We start from the raw sequence: 19,161 nt of genomic DNA, 5'->3' as shown, positions 1-19,161 counted from the left end.
CTTTCTCATGGACAGATTCTCTCAACATTGTTTCTGCAAAACTGAAAAATGTTCTTGAGATTTTCTGTAAATATTCTAAGGAGATTACAATGATTCTAGTACATTAGATTGTCAAATTTAAACAATTTGTAAATCACGGAAAAACATTCAGCATTCAGTACAAATGTTTCCCACTATGCTTCACTATTGGGACACTTTCCAGGCCTCATGGGAGGTGTAGTTGTTGGTTGCAGAGACAATGCAGATTGTCCGTGCTAAACATTTATCACATTTACAGTAGTACAGCACGAGATGCCAATTCGTCTTAAAATATGAAAAGACCCCTGGAACGTTTAATGTTTTCAGACTGAAGTCACTGAAGCTAGTGAAACAGATGCTGGGTTACCCTGATTATCAGACTAAATTGCCATATTTCCTTCAGCCTGACATTGTGTTTGTGTTTTGTTTTGTTTTGCCATAACTAGGAAGTAAGAGTGTTGTGAGTTATCTGTTCCACTGATGTCATTTTTAGTTGACACAGACGCCGAGCAAGCAGTTGCTAGCAGCAGTTAACTCAATGTTTTTTAATATGTTGATTTCATAGTTGTATATATTTATTTAAGTCGACTTACAGCAACTTGAACAGCTGTGTCACTCTCATCCATGCTTCTTGCCATATTTCTGTTGCAATCTTTCATGAATGTAGCTAAGTACCTTGATAGCTTCCATTGTAGGAAGATGACATTCTTAATTCCACTAAGCTTTCACTGGTTAGTTGTTTCTCCAACCGGTGGAAACAGCCATCGATGAGCACAACACCAAACCAGTTTGAATTGCTGAAATCAGAGATGTGGTCTACAGTTCAGAGGTCTGAAACTAGGCTACGGCTAACTAGGAGGGTGGATGAACTGCAGGTCTCTAAAAACACAGACTCAGCACCTCAAAACTAGACTCAGCACCAGACTAAAGACTTGGTTGATTTCAGTATCGCAGTCCACTCGTACATTTCAAAAGTGGCAAACATTGCTGTCCTCAGCAGAATCAGACCCAGAAGTTGCATGTGATAGATGAACCATGTGACCAGTGGACTTCAGAAGTTTGTGTTGTCTGACACCTGGGAAATGGATATTAAGTGTTTACGCCATGGATCCTGCCATCGACCCGGCTGCCTGTTAGATTTCCTCCAACTTTGTCTTCAAGGTTTTGACTGCTGTGTTTAGAATCCAGATGTAAGTAAAGTAATGAAGGTGGCATCATGAGGTCATTCATGCTACTGTGAATATAGCTTACATGACATAGGTGTGATGACGTGTGCTCACAGATGAGCACTTGTAAAGAATCATAAAGGTCACTTTCAACAAATCTGTGAGATTACATTAGTTTAGCATTAAGTTGGCCAAATAACAGTTTCTCACAACATAGTAAGTAAATGCAGCACCAAGCCAAACTTGTTATGAGAACTCAAAAGAGTTCTTGCTGGACTCTGTTTTCTCCCAGTAAACTAAAAAAAAGTAAGAAAGTACCAGTTTCTTTAAAGTTTATGTTTTCAACACAAATCTCCCGTTATTTTCTTATCAATATTTTAGTTATTCACCTGCATATTTCAGAGATGCTGCATGCTCATATAAAAGTAATACCATTTTGTAACTGGTCACTGATCCATAAAATACTGTCCTATTAATTTGAAACAGAAGGCAAAACACAGTTGCAATACTATGCACCACTTTATTTTCAGTTATGTTCTCAGTCGAAAGATTATATTCATAATTACAGTGACAAGTGGGATGCTTCAAGGTTTGAATTAAAGATTGAATGGGGAGGTTTGGAGTTTAATTACATCACCATTTTAGGAAACACATTTCCACTTTTATTGTACCCAGTCAATTTGATGCCATGCTCTGTTTAAATATCTTCTCTGACAAAAGAAAAGATTTGTTACCATGCTTTTGTATTTCTCCGTAGCACTTCTGGCTTCCATATTCAATCAGTCGACTCTTGAACTCGGTTTAAAGCTTGTTTTGTTTTCTTGCACTTCTTGTAGGAAATGTATCTATGCATAGAAATGGCCCTATAATTTCATGTGAATTATGTCTATAACAATGGGTGTTTTACGTCACAAAATACAGTTATGTTATGACCCAATTTAAGATTTTCTATGGAGCCTGGTTAATTCAAACTATAAGGTGTGTTGGACATCCATGGCAGTTTGGAAAGCACGTCATTGATTCCCTCCTCACAGAATGCTGACACTGCAAGTGGCAGTGTAGACTACCTTGGGAACGGCGCGTGAGAGAGCAACACAGAGGCAGTGAAATAATGCCCTTTCTTACTCAGCGGCAGCTATTGCTCCTGTCGAAATATTTATCGAGATTGGCTGCTGTGGGCCAGAGCAGACCTTCCTCATCTAAGGAACTGCTAGGAGTTTAAAGTGCAGAGAACTTAAATGTAAAGTCTCCTCTGAAGTATTAAAACCATAGTTTTTACAGAAAACATTTCCATAGTTTTTTTTTAATCTATTCTGTATTCTGTCCTCCATCTGCCTTTCATTCACCAGGTTAGTCCCTGTGAGATTATGATTTGGCATGTTATTAACAGACATCTGAGGCAGAGCCATTGATGAATGAGTTTTGAGTAGTTGTTGTGTTCCAGTCACGTTAACTTCACAATCGCTCATCATCACAAAACTGACATTTTCTCACTCCTAAAATACACAGTTTGAATCACCTCTTTCCATCAATGGCTCAACATTGTTTACAAACCTGTCAACTATAAGCCACCTAATGATAACTGATTCATTATGTGATTTGTCTTAATACTGTCATTTACTGTACTATTGGAGATTTAGTTCTTAATAGAATCAGACCATAGCCTGAATGTGTTGAACAAGTTTTATTGTTGCATCATTTTATGACTTATTTGAATTGTAACTACATTGTTGGTAGATCCGGTTTTGGAAATAGGAAGGGCAAATCTCTGCAGTTTGTACTTTATTACACTAACTGTTCAGTGTTTCCTTGTATAATTCTACATCCATGGTGAAAATTCTACATCCATGGTGAAATTGAATAACAACCTCAAGCCTATTGTCTCACATGTTCTCTCTGAATTCATACCTTTCTTCTTTGTCTAGCAACTTTTTTTATGAGATAACTTCTAAGAATCCAATCTAGGCCCACATATGAGCTCATGGACAACTATTGTTAAAGAGTGTGATTTCTGTAATGGGATTTTAGGTTTCATAAGAACCAAGTAATTTGTTACTGAATACTGTTGCACTTAAATATTTTCTAGCTCAGGCTTCTCAGTGGAATTTCCTAAAGCACACACTTTATAACAATATAGACAATACTAAAAGCTGTTTTTTATAGACCTCCAAACTCTCAAACCTAATGAAGAGAACCCTATTTTCATGCATTCTTGTTTAAGTGTAACACTTCATTACTTGGTTTGCTAATGTTCCTTTTTATAAAAAGCTGAGGGTGGCAGTTTTAGCAGAATGACATATTTAAAAAATGTAACACCATGGAACTATCTTGTTATCTATCTTTAAATCGATAAACCTAGGTCCCATATTGAACAAACGTTGATGAGATTTATCACTTTACTTATTGGTTACAGATAAATATTAAAATTAGACAGAAACCTTTTATTGTACATCCAAAAATCTGAATCTAAATATATGTGGGCTTAAATTGTGTGTATACCAATGTGCTTATCCAGAATCAAAACATTCTCACAAATTATTACTTAAATTAAAAACCTGAGTATTCTAACTCTCATTCTTTCTTTTTTCTTCTTTCTTCTTCTCTCTTTAGGATACAAAAAACAACAGCACCCATGACTTGTCACGCAGCCCTCAGAGCCTCAGTGACACCGGCTACTCCTCTGATGGCATCTCCAGCTCCCACAGTGAAATCACAGGTCTAATCCAAGAAGAGGAGATGAAACTGAGTGAGAGGGGGATCTGTGGGCGGGGTTCCCCACCAAGCCCATCTGAAATCACCAAGCTTGAAAGCTCCATGAGGCCTTTGCTGGAGAAGAGCCTTTCTGAAGAGAAGGTGGACAGAAGGGGAAGGAAGCACAGAGATAGAGACTTGGATGACAGAGGGAAGCAGCGCCCACGCTCCTTGTCAATCCCACCAGATTCATACGATTCTGATGAGGAACTGGAAGATATACTAGAGGAAGAAGAAGATGCAGGAGACTGGGAGGGTAAACGGAAGGAAGGGAAGGAGGAGAAGAAGGAGAAGAAAAAGAAGGAAAATGAGGCTGAGCCCACAGAGATGACAGATGAGGAGTTCATGAGGAGACAAATACTGGAGATGAGCGCTGATGAAGATAATGAGGAGGATGAGATGGAGGAAGAGGAAGATGAGGAAGATGAAGGATATGGCTACCAGAAACCCAAGAAAAACCACCACAAACACACAATCTCTGACTCAGGGAAAGAGAAAAGACGTCTTCAGCACCACTCCAGCAGTTTTGAGGAGGAAACTAAGAGCTCTAACGATGTTTATAAAGGCTCAGTGGAGGAGGGTGAGGAAGATGTGATGGCATCACAAGGAGGCTTGAGGCGCTTCAAAACCATTGAACTCAATAACACCAGTAGCTACAGTCGAGACATGGAGCTTGGCAATGAAAATGACTTGAGCCTTGATCGGGAACCTGAGCTAGAGATGGAGAGCCTGACAGGATCTCCCGAGGAGCGTTCTCGAGGTGACTACTCCTCCACTCTGCCAGCCACTTCATCCTCGTATGGCTCAGGCCAGTCACCTACTTCCATCTCATCAATGGAGGAGGACAGTGACAGTAGCCCCAGCAGGAGGCAAAGGTTGGAAGAGGCCAAGCAGCAGAGGAAAGCACGCCACCGCTCCCATGGCCCTCTCCTTCCCACCATTGAAGACTCTTCAGAAGAGGATGAGCTGAGAGAGGAAGAAGAACTTCTGAGAGAGCAGGAGAAGATGAGGGAGGTGGAACAACAGAGAATAAGGAGCACAGCACGAAAGACAAAGAGGGATAAGGAGGAGCTGAGGGCTCAGAGGCGCAGAGAGAGGTCCAAGACACCACCGAGCAATCTCTCACCCATTGAAGATGCTTCTCCAACAGAAGAGCTGAGACAAGCTGCAGAAATGGAAGAGCTCCATCGTTCCTCTGCTTCTGAATATTCCCCTCAGAGTCTTGACTCAGAGGCTGAGGGATACGAGTCCAAACTTTACAAGTCAGGCAGTGAATACAACCTGCCTACCTTTATGTCTCTCTACTCGCCAGTAGAGAAATCATCAACTCCAACAACCACCACAGCACCATCTTCAACTTCAAAACCGCTGAAGAGTGCTGAGGAGGTTTATGAGGAGATGATGAGGAAGGCAGAGTTGCTTCAGAAACAACAGCAGCAACAGCAGCAACATGGAAGACATGGACAGTACTACGAGGAGGATGTTAATGGACAAGGTTATGATGACGAGTATGAATATGAACAAGATCAAGCAGGATATGATAATGAGGCAGCAGAGACAGAAACTGATATTTACGAGGAGATCCGACAAACATCTCAGAACATCACCAAGATGCAGCAGGCCACTGATGAGCAAGTAGAGATTGAGATTGAGACCTCCTACTCAGACAAACAGCTCCTAGACACAGGCTCAGCGTTTGCTAAGCTACTGGAGCAGAGCAATGCTCTACTCACTCCAGGGACCAGCCCCACCCAGATCTCAGCTCCCGTCTCCTTTGCTGAGACTGGAGGACGGATTCCTGATGTCAGAGTAACACAGCATTTCTCTGCAAAGGATGGACACAAAGACAGGATTAAAAGCCAAGCAGGAAAGAACGGAATAACTCCAGCAGTGGCTGCCACCACTATTGCAGCTTATGGAGTGTATGCTAGAGATGCAGTAACTATTTCTCAGACTAGTACAAGCCACACAATGACGACTACTCAGTCTGGTATATATGTCCGACACACTTCAAGCCCTGCCACATCTTCAACTACAGTCTCAAGTGTATGCAGCAAGATTGCAGAAATTACCCAGGCCTACAGTCAGAGAGAAGTGATCACCAGAAGGGTAGGGGAGACCAGGGATGTCCAAGTGCGAGACAGCTCAACATCGTCCACTGAGAGGATTATTGAGCCACGATCTCCAAAGTATACTACTTATTACAGGAGCACCAGTCCTCCTCTTTCTCCATCACCACCACCACAGAGTCCTACCCATTCACCTTCCAGAAGGAATACAGCTGAGTTCTCCACACAGACTTTCAGTTCAGCATTGCGGATGTCAGAGTCAGCCACCTCTGGGCCTACGTCTCCAGTGACAGCGCAAGGAACCCAAACATCTCATCGTCCAGTTTCACCACGGCTCTATCGTCAGCAGTCTTCCCAGGACGTCCCATACTCCCCACCTCCAAGCCCAGCTAGGCCAATGACAGTCAACACTGCTACTTCTCCCCTGTCATCTCCTACCCAATTTAGCCACCAACCAACATTTGACAATTACTCCCCATGTGGCAGCCCTCCAGACACGCCACCTTACCAACACTCTCCTACACGTAGCTTCTACCGGACACAAAGAGTGGAGAAAGTAAATGTGGGAACAAGTATGGCCACCACATCCAGCACTTACACCAGAGGGTCCATGTCAATGGACAACATCTCCCTCTGTCGAATATCTACAGTCCCAGGTACTTCTAGGGTAGAGCAGGGTCATATGATCCAAGGCGGAAGTGTTGTGGACCTCAGAACAGCAACCAAACCAGCTCCTATTATCATGACTGACCAGGGAATGGATCTCACCTCCTTAGCTACTGAAAGCAGGAGATACCATGGTGGATCAGAGGGTAGCAGACATTCAACGATTGTACAGCCACTGATTATGAACTTGAACACCCAGGAGATAATCACACCAACCACTGTGAGTGTCACAGTGGCTGCTTCCATGTTCATGACCCAGCCCAAACAGCCAACAATCTATGGTGATCCCCATCAAAACCAAGTGGATTTGGGTCAGGGTATGGGTTCGGCTGTTTGTCTTTCCCAAAACAAACCAACTGACCCAACAATACCAAAAATTGATGCCAAATTGGAAGACCTCAGTATCCAACAGAGAGAGCTACAAATACAGCAAGAGAAGCTGCAGAAGCAACAACAGCTTCTTGAACACCAGTTGCAGCAGCACCATCAGATGCAACATCAGCAGCAACAAGCATCTTTGGCCAGGTATAGCCTTACCGGTCAGATCGCACCTTTACTGAAAAAAGACCTGCTAGTCAGTCAGACTAGCGCTGCCTCAGCTGTGGTCAGTGCTGTATCACCAGTCATTAACCCTGAGATGTATGGCACTGGTCCCGTTGAGCTGAAAGGGAAGCCTAGTCCTCCTGGTTTGATATCAGGAGGTAAATCACCACATAGCATGGTAGTACAGCTGGACGGCGGGCCAGAGCAGGCCAGGGCAATGACTCAGCTAGTGAAGGTAGAAGTAGGACAGGATGCTATGGACCTGACAGGAGGCCAAATTAAACCTGAAAACCAACCAGCTTGCTGTGATGTTGTTTACCGACTTCCATTTGGTGGAAGCTGTGTCGGTGGTGAGAAAGAGGGCATAAGGCCTCCATCTACGCCACCTCTCACCTATGAGTCCGACCAAGAAAGATTACCTGAAGGGTACCATGAATATCCAATGGATGAACGTAAGGCCTACACATTACCTTTCCCTGGTAGGCTTCAGCCTTCAATGTCTGATACAAACCTAGCTGACGCTGGGCTACAGTCCTACCATTCTAAACTAGAACCACACCTCCAAGGCACAGGAGAACTTGCCATGGATCTAACTGCAATGAAACAGGGTTATGGAGGATTTATGGGGATGCAGTATGGCTCCTATACAGATTTACGGCATGGAGGAGACATCACAGCCCAAACGCTGCCTATAAGGAGATATAATTCCTTGTCCAACATCAGTTCAGACTATGGCTACTCTGCTCGTGACATTGCTAACTTCCAAGAAGCTAACTTGGCGCAGTACAGTGCTACAACTGCCAGGGAGATCAGCCGGATGTGTGCAGCTCTCAATTCCATAGATCGATATGGAAGCAACCCAGAACTGATGCAATTTGGTGGTTTGGGGAGAGGAACCGGGCCTGGGGCTTCCAGATTTGCAACAGGTCTCGGCATGAGACAAACCCTCCTTTTTGGACTAGATGGGAAGCCAATCTCCCACAGTCAAGCGCTAACCAACCTCATCAATGCCAGGCAGGCCAGTCTCAGAGCCATGTACCCTGCTGCTGTTAGATCCGCTGATGGGATGATCTACTCCACCATCCAGACCCCCATTGCTTCTACACTTCCCATAACAACACAGCCTGCCTCTGTTCTTCGCCCACTACTGAGGGGGGTCTACAGGCCATACCCCTCTGCCAACATGACACCTGTGCCCCTTTCCAGTCTTAGCAGACTACCAATGAGCCCAAGAATACCCTTAACTGGGCAAGCTCCAGTCCGCTACCCAGCACCAGGTCTTCTCCAAACAACGTCAACCACTGCCACTCCTGCTGGTGCAGCGACAACTTTAGGCCCAGTAGGTGCCCCAGTGTCTGTTTCCATTACAACTACTAGTTCTACACTCCAGGATAAACCAGTTTACCTCGGTAAAAGTGTATCCTCATCAGCGGAGGTACAAGGAACAGTTGTCATACCAATAGAGCCACAGCAGCAGCCAATAAACCTGTCCCAGGCCCACCTGAACAGTCAACAACAACAACAGCAGCAACAAGTGGCATCTGCTCAGCAGCAACAACAGCCTCCTCCAGCAGCCCATGCCTACCCACCCTCAACTCCTTCACACACTCATGGCTACACCCAACCACCAGTCGGCCCCTCTGTCCCCACTAGTGGCTTACCCATTTCAGGGGGTCTTCCTCCCTTCCCCCCACCAGGTGCCATACACAAGGAGGGTGAAACCGAGGCAGAGAGGCTGCATCGGCAGCAGGAGCAGCTTCTGCAGATGGAGAGGGAACGTGTGGAGCTGGAGAAACTGCGGCAACTGCGCCTGCAGGAGGAGCTGGAACGAGAAAGGATAGAGCTGAAGCTGCACAGGGATAAGGAGCAGATGCTTGTGCAGAGAGAGTTACATGAGCTGCAGAACATCAAGGAACAGGTAGAGGGAGAAACAGGAGGCAGAATGGAGTTTGATGTCTTGTTTGATGTTTTGTGATTCTTGGTTTTGCCATAGAATATTGGTTTGTGTTTTGTTCGTTTTGTGGTGGTGTTATTTGTGGTGCATCTTATTGCGTCTTATTCGTTAAATTGTTTTGTTCATTCAGTGCCGCATCTTTGATGTGCAACCACTAAATTGACTTGCAAGATACAGTATAATAATAATTCAAGAAATTACTGTATGCATGAATTTCATCAACAAAGTACATGTAACAAACTGTGACAGTGAGACTATTAAATATCTCTCCAGAAAATGGTGTTCAAATTCTGTCATTGTTAGAAAAAAATTCTATTTTAATGTAAAGATTGATGGGATTTTTTTGTTCAAAGAAATGTTTGCATCCAGTCAGCCTTACAAATATACAAATATAGTTTTATAATCTGCATGCTATGTAGTTCACTGAACTGGATATTCCCTCTTTGTGAAGTGTGCATGAGAAACTGATGATGCTCAGATTTTGGTTTTTAGTGCCATTTGTTCGTCTGATTTATACGATAAAGAAAAATGAATCCTGTTATGTTGCATTCATCTGATAATCAATAGCAAATACACATTTGAATACACCACTTTTCAGCTCCTAATAGCCTTGTTCAGATGTTTTAACAGGTAACAGAGGGGCTAACATGACGATTTTCTTCTTTTTTTGATAGAACAAGCAGTTGAAAATCTTTCAAGTAAACTCAGTTAAACAGGTTTGGAAGCCTTACTTAATGAGAATGAACTAGAGATGGAATGTTTAATATGCATCTCATAACCCACTGTAAAAGCAGAAACCCTAACTCCTTATTTGCACTAGCTTGTCATTTATGCAACAAAGAAAATGCATTACATATTTTCTTATGAGCATTATATGACTGGCAACAGCAATGACCAGTACATGCTGCACTTCATTTATGTTGCGCTTCCAATCTTGGTTTTGCTATGTATAGAGGTTTGGCTAACTTGGAACCATTTTTACAACTAATCCATCAGCACAAGAATAATTCCATGTCACATGTAGTGTCCGGAGTCTTTGATCATCTTTTATTCAACCAGATGTGCCAAAACTCAACAAGCTTGTCCTCTACTGTCTTTACTGTCTCTGTGTCTTTCTCTAATTATTTTTCATTATGTCTCTTTTACATCTTTTTTTTTCTTTCTTTGATTTCCTCTCGATCTGTCCACCCTCGCCTCTCTCTTGTGCTACACTTCTCCATACTTTTTTTGTCTTGTCTTCTCTCTCTGTGTTTTTGCCGACGTCTGCTTCTTTCAATACCCCTTTCCACCAACATTGTTTTAGGTCCTACAGCAGCAGCAGCATGAACGCGAGAAGCAACTCGTTCTCCAGAGGGAGCAGTTGGCACAGCAGAAGTCACAGCTAGACCAGATCCAGTCTCTACAGCACCAGCTCCAGCAGCAGCTTGTAGAGCAGAAGAGACAGAAAACGGCTGCAGCTCAGAGCATTCAGGTGAGGGGGGTGAGGAACACTGGCAGGTGCATATAAGTGATGTGACAACATACATGTTGAATGCATCAGCTCTTAGGCAGTTTTAGGGCATGGAGAGTGCGAAAGTCCAGAAGAAGCATGCTTCAAGAACGTCTCACTAATACATTTTTGGCCTGCCTGACACCTGGCTTGGACTTTCCTACTTGACTCTGTGCTTTTTTCGACAGTATATTTCCTAAATTCTAATCAATCAAAAGGTTCATTAAGCCACGGACACATTCTAACTCGTGAATCAACTGGGTTGCAAAGAAAAATTCACGTCTGTAAAGTAAATTGTGCATCACTGTAACTGTTGTAACTAAATTGACTCTTCAAGCTGCAACTCATAATGTTTGCATGTGTGTCTTTGTTGGACCTCTATGATTGTAATATGAACTGCAATATGCAAAGCCTTTTCAGTCTCAATTGAATCAATGATGGGAGACAACTAACAACCGTAAACTATTCCATTTCTCTTCAGCTTGATGCGAATGGACAGCCCCTGCCCCCTTACATCGACTCTCAGATTGGCTCCCGCTCTCTCCCCAACTCCTCATCAGAGATGTGTCTGAGGAGCCAGCAGGAGCACATGGAGACCAGGAGCAACATGAGGAAACACAGCTCCATGACCAGACTGAGCCGGGACAGCTTGGACGGAGACGGCGTGGTGTTCTACGGCTCCCCACGCAGGATCGTGGACAGCTCTGTGCAGACAGATGATGAAGATGGAGAGGAGAGGTAGAGATGAGTGTGGGTGTGTGTGTGGAGTGGACAGATACATAGATACAAAGATATGTTTGTTTAGTGCGTGTAGGTTGATGCGGGTGTAGATGAGAAAGAGAGAGTGTGTGTGTGTGTGTGTATTAGGCGAGGATTATCTTGATAGTCTTCCTGTTCACTTCACATCTTTATTTAATTAAAAAAAGAATACACAAACTGAGATGTCGATGAAGGCTTTATGAATAATTTATACATATTTTCATAAAATAAAGATGTCGCTTCTGTAAGAGTTTCAAAGGCATAAAGCTTGGTGCAACACAAAAAGGTGATATGACATCAATACTTGTTAAATGTTCAAAGTCAGACTTCTGTCAATGTTTTTCCATGGAAGCACTTTATAATACAACACGTAGATTACATTTTGTCTTTTTTACATATGGGGTAGTATATTGCATCATTATGGCTTTCCTCATTGTTCCCATCAACAGGTACATGATGCGTCATCGCACCAGAAGGCGTGGTCGTAGTGTTGACTGCTCAGTCCAGACAGATGACGACGAGGACAAGGCTGAGGCTGAGCAGCCGGTCCGACGAAGACGTTCCCGTTTCTCCCGGCACGCTGAGTCCAGTGCCGCTGGCAGCAGCACTGCCGCCACATCCACCACGGCCTCTGACACCAAGACCGAAACTCCCAAGATGGTATCCTCCAGTATTGCCATCCAGACCATCAGGGAAATGTCTTGCCAGACGGAAGTGGAGCACTTAGGAAGAGTCTCCCCAGCAATCCATGTGACTGTACCAGACCCGAATAAAGTAGAGATTGTGCACTACATCTCCGGACCTGAGCGGACCCAAAAAGGACAGTCTCTAGCATGCCAGACTGACCCAGAAGCCCAGTCACAGGGTGTTGTAGCCCCCCAGCTCAGTGTACCAACCACGGTCAGTCCATATTCTTCCTCTACCAGCACTGGAACGCAACAATCCGGTTCTGTCGACCTCCTGACCCAGCAGCGCCAGCAGCAGCACATTGCAGCAAACGCAGCCAAATTTGAGCATCGCCGCCCCGACCCGCTCGACATCAACTACCAGCCTCACAACCACATCCACAACGAGTCCATCTCCAGCATCATCCGGCAGCAGCAGACAACTCCCAAATCCCCACAAGTCCTCTACTCTCCTGTCTCCCCGGTGTCCCCTCACCGCCTGCTGGAGAATTCTCTGTCCAGTGAGAGGCTGAACAAAGCCCATGTCACACCTCAGCAGAAGTCCTACACAGCAGAGTCACCCCAGAGACACCCTTCTGTGCCCCGACCAATTAAGAGCACCCAGAGGTCCATGTCAGACCCCAAGTCCCTCAGCCCCACCACGGACGAGCACACCAAGGCCCGGCTGTCCCTCTACCAACAACAAGTGCTCCAGAGCCAGGTAAAGTCAATCAAACCATGCTGACACACGCATTAGCACACAATGAAAGAGAGATTTAAAATGAAAGAGAACGAACCAATTAAAATCAATTGAGGGCACAGTCTAGACTCAGAATATAGCTAAACAGTGGAGATGTTATCTTGTTATGTTATGTTAGTCTTCCTTTTTTTGTATTGGCCATTTGTTCCTTCAGATCGCAAGTCAGTGGTCAAACTTGATGTTAAAAAATGTTTCTGTTAAAAAGCACCTTTTGAGACCTGCAGTTAATTGATGTGTAGTACAAAAACATTTGTATTACAGCTTTCATAGTACTTCAATGGTTGTAGAGCTTCACAATACAAACATAATGGCAAAAAGTAAGTCGTCAAGTTTACAGTAAAAAAGCACTTACAACTGTCATCATCACAGCTATACAGCTACCACTGATAATGAACACATGTTGGCAGTGTGGCGCGTGCAGTTTGGATGGAATTGATGCATCTCCCCAAATACCAAACCGATTGGATGTTTTGCTTTCTTTCCATTTCTTCATGCTACTGCTAGTAATGCTGCCGACTGCAACAATCCAAGAGACGTCAGATGTTCAGGGCTTCCTGCAATAAATCTTGTGATAAAATATTGATAAAAATCAACCACATACATTTGATAAACCAATATAGAACCATCCTCAACAGAAATAAAACCAGTTTTTTTAATCATATTTTATAACCGTGGACAGGGCCCCAGCAGTCGTTAACTTTGCTCTCGTCAATAGTTTCACTCACTTTAATGTGGTTCAGTGGAGTCAAAACTTCCCAAAGGCATCTATACTGAATGGCCTCTATGTCACCTTGATTGAAATCATTCATTTTATTCTACTTTGGCCCTGTTTTTATTTTGTGAGTACCGGTACGATAAATGTTTTATGGGAATGCTATGATGACTAATTCCATTTGCTGTGGATTTGTATTGTTTGTGTTGGTTTTGTTTTCCACGTTTCTTTAGGGCATACAGACTTTATTGAGTCTACTCCATCCCCAATTTATGGCGAGTGACACCGACTCTGACGAAACAGCAGCTGCCATGAAAGTGAGATTCAAAGTGGAATCCGCTGTTAAGCTTTCTTGAGATATTGTGGGCCTTTATTATAGACACCTTGGGTGAAGAAAGTCTCACCCCCAAACTTACCCAATTTGATACTAAACTAAGTAGCTTGTGAATGTTTCTGCCTATGATTTCACTTCCTGTAGAGATCTATGACGGTAGTACAATTTGGCGATCTCTATGGTATTCATTTGCATATTTAATATCTCTGTAATTTGGGACTCTACAAAAACGTACCTTGGATTATGGCACAAGGGACAAAACCATCATGATTCTGTGCATTAATAACTAGTTAAATGTCATCCTATGATTTACAGAGCTGCTTTATGATAAATGTATGTTCTAGGAATATTCCTCCGGGAGTTTGTTGCAGCTCTGACTGGAGAAAAGTCTTACTGTTGAGTGAGGGCGAGGCTAAACACCATCTCTGTATTATACGGTACTATAAAATAATCAAGTTTATTGAAAGCTGAATCAAAATGTAGGTGTTTATTTCCAAAGATACCTCCAGAGCCTCCAGTGCTGATGTAAGATGTAACATGGATTGGATTAAAAAAGCATCCTCCAATTATTCAGGAGTAATCCACTTACAACATCATTGGTTGTTGTGTTGTTAAATCCCAAGTGTCTGCAGCATGCAGCAAGATAAACTAAACAAAGAACACTGCTTTGGGATGTGCGTGTGAAATGACTAAAATCTTTTTTTTTATGTGTTTTTTTAAGAATGGTCCCCTCGTCAATGTTGAGCCATATCAGTTATTATGTGACGGTTGTGATGAATAACCCCTTTGTTAGGTATAGATGTTTCACACTGCAAAGTATTTTATCTCCTAATCTTCTGAGGTGTTGAGAGTATGTTTTCACAAGATTATATGGTTGATAAGTCCCCACAAGGTTGTTTCTTTTGCCACAGACTGACATGATAAACAGATTTATTTAACAATTCAAAATGCAGGTAACATGTTCGATGACAAAGGGAAGGTACAGAACTAACACATACTATAAAAAACAAAGATGAACCAAGATTCATTCTTGCGTTCATGTCATTCATGATTTTGTTCAGCTACAGGAAAACATTGACTCATCTGAACAAGATCCAAATACTTGGATGATTTTGAACTATATTTACTATTTTCGTAGTTCCATTTCATTCAAGTATACAGCAATCTATACCGCTAAAATCATCAAATGCACTAAAATTCTTGTCTGTTCTTTGTGTTTTTCTTGGGGTTTGCTGTGGAACACATGGTGCCATAGGCTTGGTCTACAGTTTTGAAGTTTAAGTTTAAAGCATGAGACTATTAGAAGCAATACATATGTAATTTGCAAAGACAAGAAAACCATTTCAACATATGGAAAATGTCAAAAACAAACTGTGGCTGCTTTATTATCTATGCCTGGCTCAGTGGTAGAAGAACCCTATTTTGTTTTCAGAGCAGCATAAATTCATCGCATGGTAACATCCCTCCTGGCTTTAGGTCCATACCGATTCAAAAGCAGATACTACATACTGGCCATGAATTCATGCTGCCAACCTCCCAATCCATAACCGAAATGATTTATTCATTGACAGTTGCAGGACGATTACTTTCCAAAATGTGTTTAGCTAAGCTTTTATATACAAACACATGCCACATAGTCACACTCAGTTTGAAGAGGCCAAACATGCATCTTTCCAGACCATATCAGTGATGGTGTGCAAGAACACTTTCTTTAAAAGATGATTAGTTTGGTCATTCCCTCACATCCCTCTAATTAAAGAAAAATATTTTACTCAAAGTTTTGAATGACAGAAAAAATTGTACTACCTTCCTTATATTACATAATATGGGGCAGACAGCTGTCTTTTGCCTTTTACTTGTTAAATCACACAATCCTTATACTCAGTAAAATGTTCCCAAATTATTGAAGTTGTTTGATTGATTAGCTGCAGCACCATTGATACTAATTTTAATGGTTTTGTATGTCCTCTAATACAAACTACACTCTTGTTCCCTGTTGTCTTTGTCTCTGCGTCTCCTTTGTCTTCCCTGTGTATCCCTGTCGTTGCATCCTCTCCTTGTTTTTTATGTTCCTTTTTGAGTTTTTCCTCCTTCCTCCTGGTCTATTCGTCTGTTGTGCACAACAACTTTCAAACAACTTTCTCATCCCACTGTCATCCCTCTCCATGGATCTACTTCTACCATCTCTCCTCTACCATCTACCTCTTTCTTTTCTCATTTATTTTTCTCTTTCCCTACATCACTCTACACCCCTTTTCCTCTCTTCCCTCTATGGATTCCTCATTCTTCTTCACTTTTTCTCTCCTTCACTCTCTGGTCTCTTTCTTCATCTGCCACCTTTGTCTCTTACCCTCCCATGCCCCTGTCCATCTCACATTCACATCTGGTTTCTAAATGTCCCATCCCTCTCCATTTAACTGGCTCACCATGCCCATCACATTAATTGTTGTCCACACTCCCCTGTTCTTTTATTTTACCTCCCCTATCCCTTTCTTTGCATGATTCTTTGTTTCTCCATGTTCTCCTGTTCTGTCATCCTCCCACCTCCCCTATCTCCCACCCTCCCTCTCTCTCTCTCTATCCAGCTGGCAGCTCTACAGCAAAGCTCACTGCTCCGAAAGGTTAAACGAACCCTGCCCAGCCCTCCTCCAGACGAGACTACCACATCAGGTCACCTGCCCATGATGTCACCCGCCCTCCAACAGGTCTACCTGCCCTCCGTGCCCAGCCACAAGCCAGCCACCAGGTCTGGTCTGGCTGCCAAAGCCAGCCTCCTCAAAGACCTCACCCACGAGCTGAAGGCCGTGGAGCAAGAGTCGACCAAGCTGAGAAAGCAGCAAGCTGAACTGGAGGAGGAAGAAAAAGAAATTGATGCTAAACTGAGATACCTAGAGTTGGGCATCCACCAAAGGAAAGAGACACTGGTCAAGGAGAGGGAGAGGAGAGATATTGCCTACCTGAGGTGTATGGGGGACACGAGAGACTACATGTCTGACAGTGAGTTGAATAACCTACGTTTGGTAGCTGCAGCTGCATCACATGAGTCCAATGGGCTTCTGTCAAGGCCAAGCACCGCCCCTCTGAGTCATTTCACCAGCGACCTAAACACAGCAGCCCAGTACCCACCCACCTCGTCCTTCCTCTCCTGTCAGTACCCCCAGAGCCAACCGGCAGCACCAATGCAGCAATCAAGTGTGCCGTACCAGTCTTCGACATTCAACCAGCCTCCCTATCCCACAGTGTCTCAGTCCCAGGCACTGCCACAGCCCACGCCCCTCCAGAGCCATGTCCCACCACCTGGACCTTCTTACCAGTCTCAAACCTCCTACCCCTCCCATACCTATCCCCAAACTCAGCCCCCATACCCCCAGACAGACATGGGGTTACCAGCTGCACCTCAGCCTCAGCCCCAACCGGGGCATACAGGTTTTGGACCTGCACCGCCTGGTCAGCCCCCATACCCCACCCACAGCTCACCCTATCCCAGCGCTGTGTCCTCCTACCCCAGCCAGACCACCCCATACCCTGGGCAGCCCCAGGTTGATATCTTGACAGTCCACCCGGGAAGACCAAGGCAGACTTCGCTGGCCGATCTGGAGCACAAGATGCCCACCAACTACGAGACGATCAGCAACCCCACAGTTGTGGTCACCACCACCGCCCAAGACTCTACCTATTCCAGTGCAGCCCCCTCTTATGGTCAGTACACTGCATCGACAACCATGGCCAGCTCCTATGGGCCATATGGGTCAGCACCAGTATCCAGCAGCTACGGTGGGTACTCTACCATGCCACCCAGCACTTATGGCCAGTATACTTCATCTTCAGCGAATTCATATGGCCAGTACACCACAACCACTGCTAATACTTATGGCTACACCACCACCACAGCCAGTTCATATGGACAGTACACGTCTACAGTCTCCAATGCCTATGGGCACTCTGTAGACAGTCCCTCAACATACAGCACCGCAGATGGGATGTATGGGGCTCCTGGCTTAGAGCAGAACATTCCAAGAAACTACATGATGATTGACGACGTAAGCGAGCTTACGGCAAAAGACGGGCTGGGCACGTCGACAGGGGACATGATGCATCATGGCGGCAGTGGGCGTTACCCGGGCGACATCCACGGTCACATCAACACCATTGGCAGCACTACGCGTGGGGGAACTGGCAGCTCCTCGTACGGCAGGGCACCTGAAGAGGAAGCGGCGATGCAGGAAGAGCTGTACGACCACCACGGCAGGGGTAAGAGCAGCTACAGGCACGGACCTCTAGGGGGCAGCAGCAGCAGCGTGAGCTCTAGCATGGGTGGGGGATCCTCCTATCACTATGACTACGACTACAAACATGGCAGCATCCGCTCCGGGGTACAGAAACCTTCGTCGTCCTCCAGAAGCCTTCTGGCTCCTGCTGTCATGTCCACCAAGCGCAGCAAGCACAGGAAACTGGGGAGTATGGAGCAAAAAATCTCCAAGTTTTCCCCCATTGAGGAGGCTCGGGATGTAGAGGCAGACCTGGCCTCCTATTCCTCATCAACAGGTGGGGCTTATCCCTCCTCTCACATTCGAGGGCGCCAGCTGATCGAGGATTACGGCTTCAAGACGAAGAACTACGAGGGCGGCAGTGGCACCACTCATGGTAGTCGATACTATGGTTCAACGGGGGAGGACGACGATAGGATTTACTACAACTCCACCGGCCGCTCCCGTTCCACCGGCTACGGCATGGACAAGATCTCAGCCAGAGACTACTCTGGGTACCGCAGCCGATCTTATGAGAGGGACGACCGCGCCTACCGATCTGGGCACACCCGGGGGCGCCAACCAACCCGGCAGTACTCTGAAGAGGAGAGCCCACTTAGTCCCCTGAGGAGGTTCATGGGTTCGGGGCGATCATCAAGCTTAGGTCCCGACCCGTACGACAGTCGCAGCAGTAGATATCATTACTATTATGGCCAGTATGGTTCCAGCCACTCGCTGCCAGATGTACAAGACCACATACAAGACCTTCCCAGGACACATGTCTACAAATCGGATGATACATACATTATAGACGATTATCATTGCGCGGTGTCAGACAGTGAAGGTAATTGTGGGAGCTGAACGCCCACTCAGTCTCACTACCTACTACTGCCCCCACCGTTTATCTAAACGTCCCCCACCCACCCAGAGGCTAGGCTTAGCAAAGAGAAGGAAAAAGAGAGACAGAGATAGCCGTTGCATGCTGATGTTTTCTTCTTCCTGAGAGTCACTTGGAGCTCTCTTATCAG

General features: G+C 44.7%; 1 protein-coding gene across 1 annotated transcript in view; it reads left to right on the top strand.

Moving 5' to 3' along the window:
• bsna (bassoon presynaptic cytomatrix protein a) overlaps positions 1–19,161 on the top strand; it is a gene marked incomplete at both ends in the record, with an annotated part of 112,593 nt that overhangs the window by 85,809 nt on the left and 7,623 nt on the right. Inside the window, 5 exons of the mRNA XM_079272879.1 lie at positions 3,795–9,131; positions 10,471–10,638; positions 11,138–11,394; positions 11,865–12,801; positions 16,472–18,977. Coding sequence (XP_079129005.1) covers positions 3,795–9,131; positions 10,471–10,638; positions 11,138–11,394; positions 11,865–12,801; positions 16,472–18,977 — 9,205 coding nt within the window. The remainder of the gene's footprint in view (positions 1–3,794; positions 9,132–10,470; positions 10,639–11,137; positions 11,395–11,864; positions 12,802–16,471; positions 18,978–19,161) is intronic.

The sequence above is a fragment of the Melanostigma gelatinosum genome (genome assembly GCF_949748355.1).
Source record: "Melanostigma gelatinosum genome assembly, chromosome: 8".
Lineage (NCBI taxonomy): Eukaryota > Metazoa > Chordata > Actinopteri > Perciformes > Zoarcidae > Melanostigma > Melanostigma gelatinosum.
This window is presented reverse-complemented; position numbering and strand designations above follow the sequence as displayed.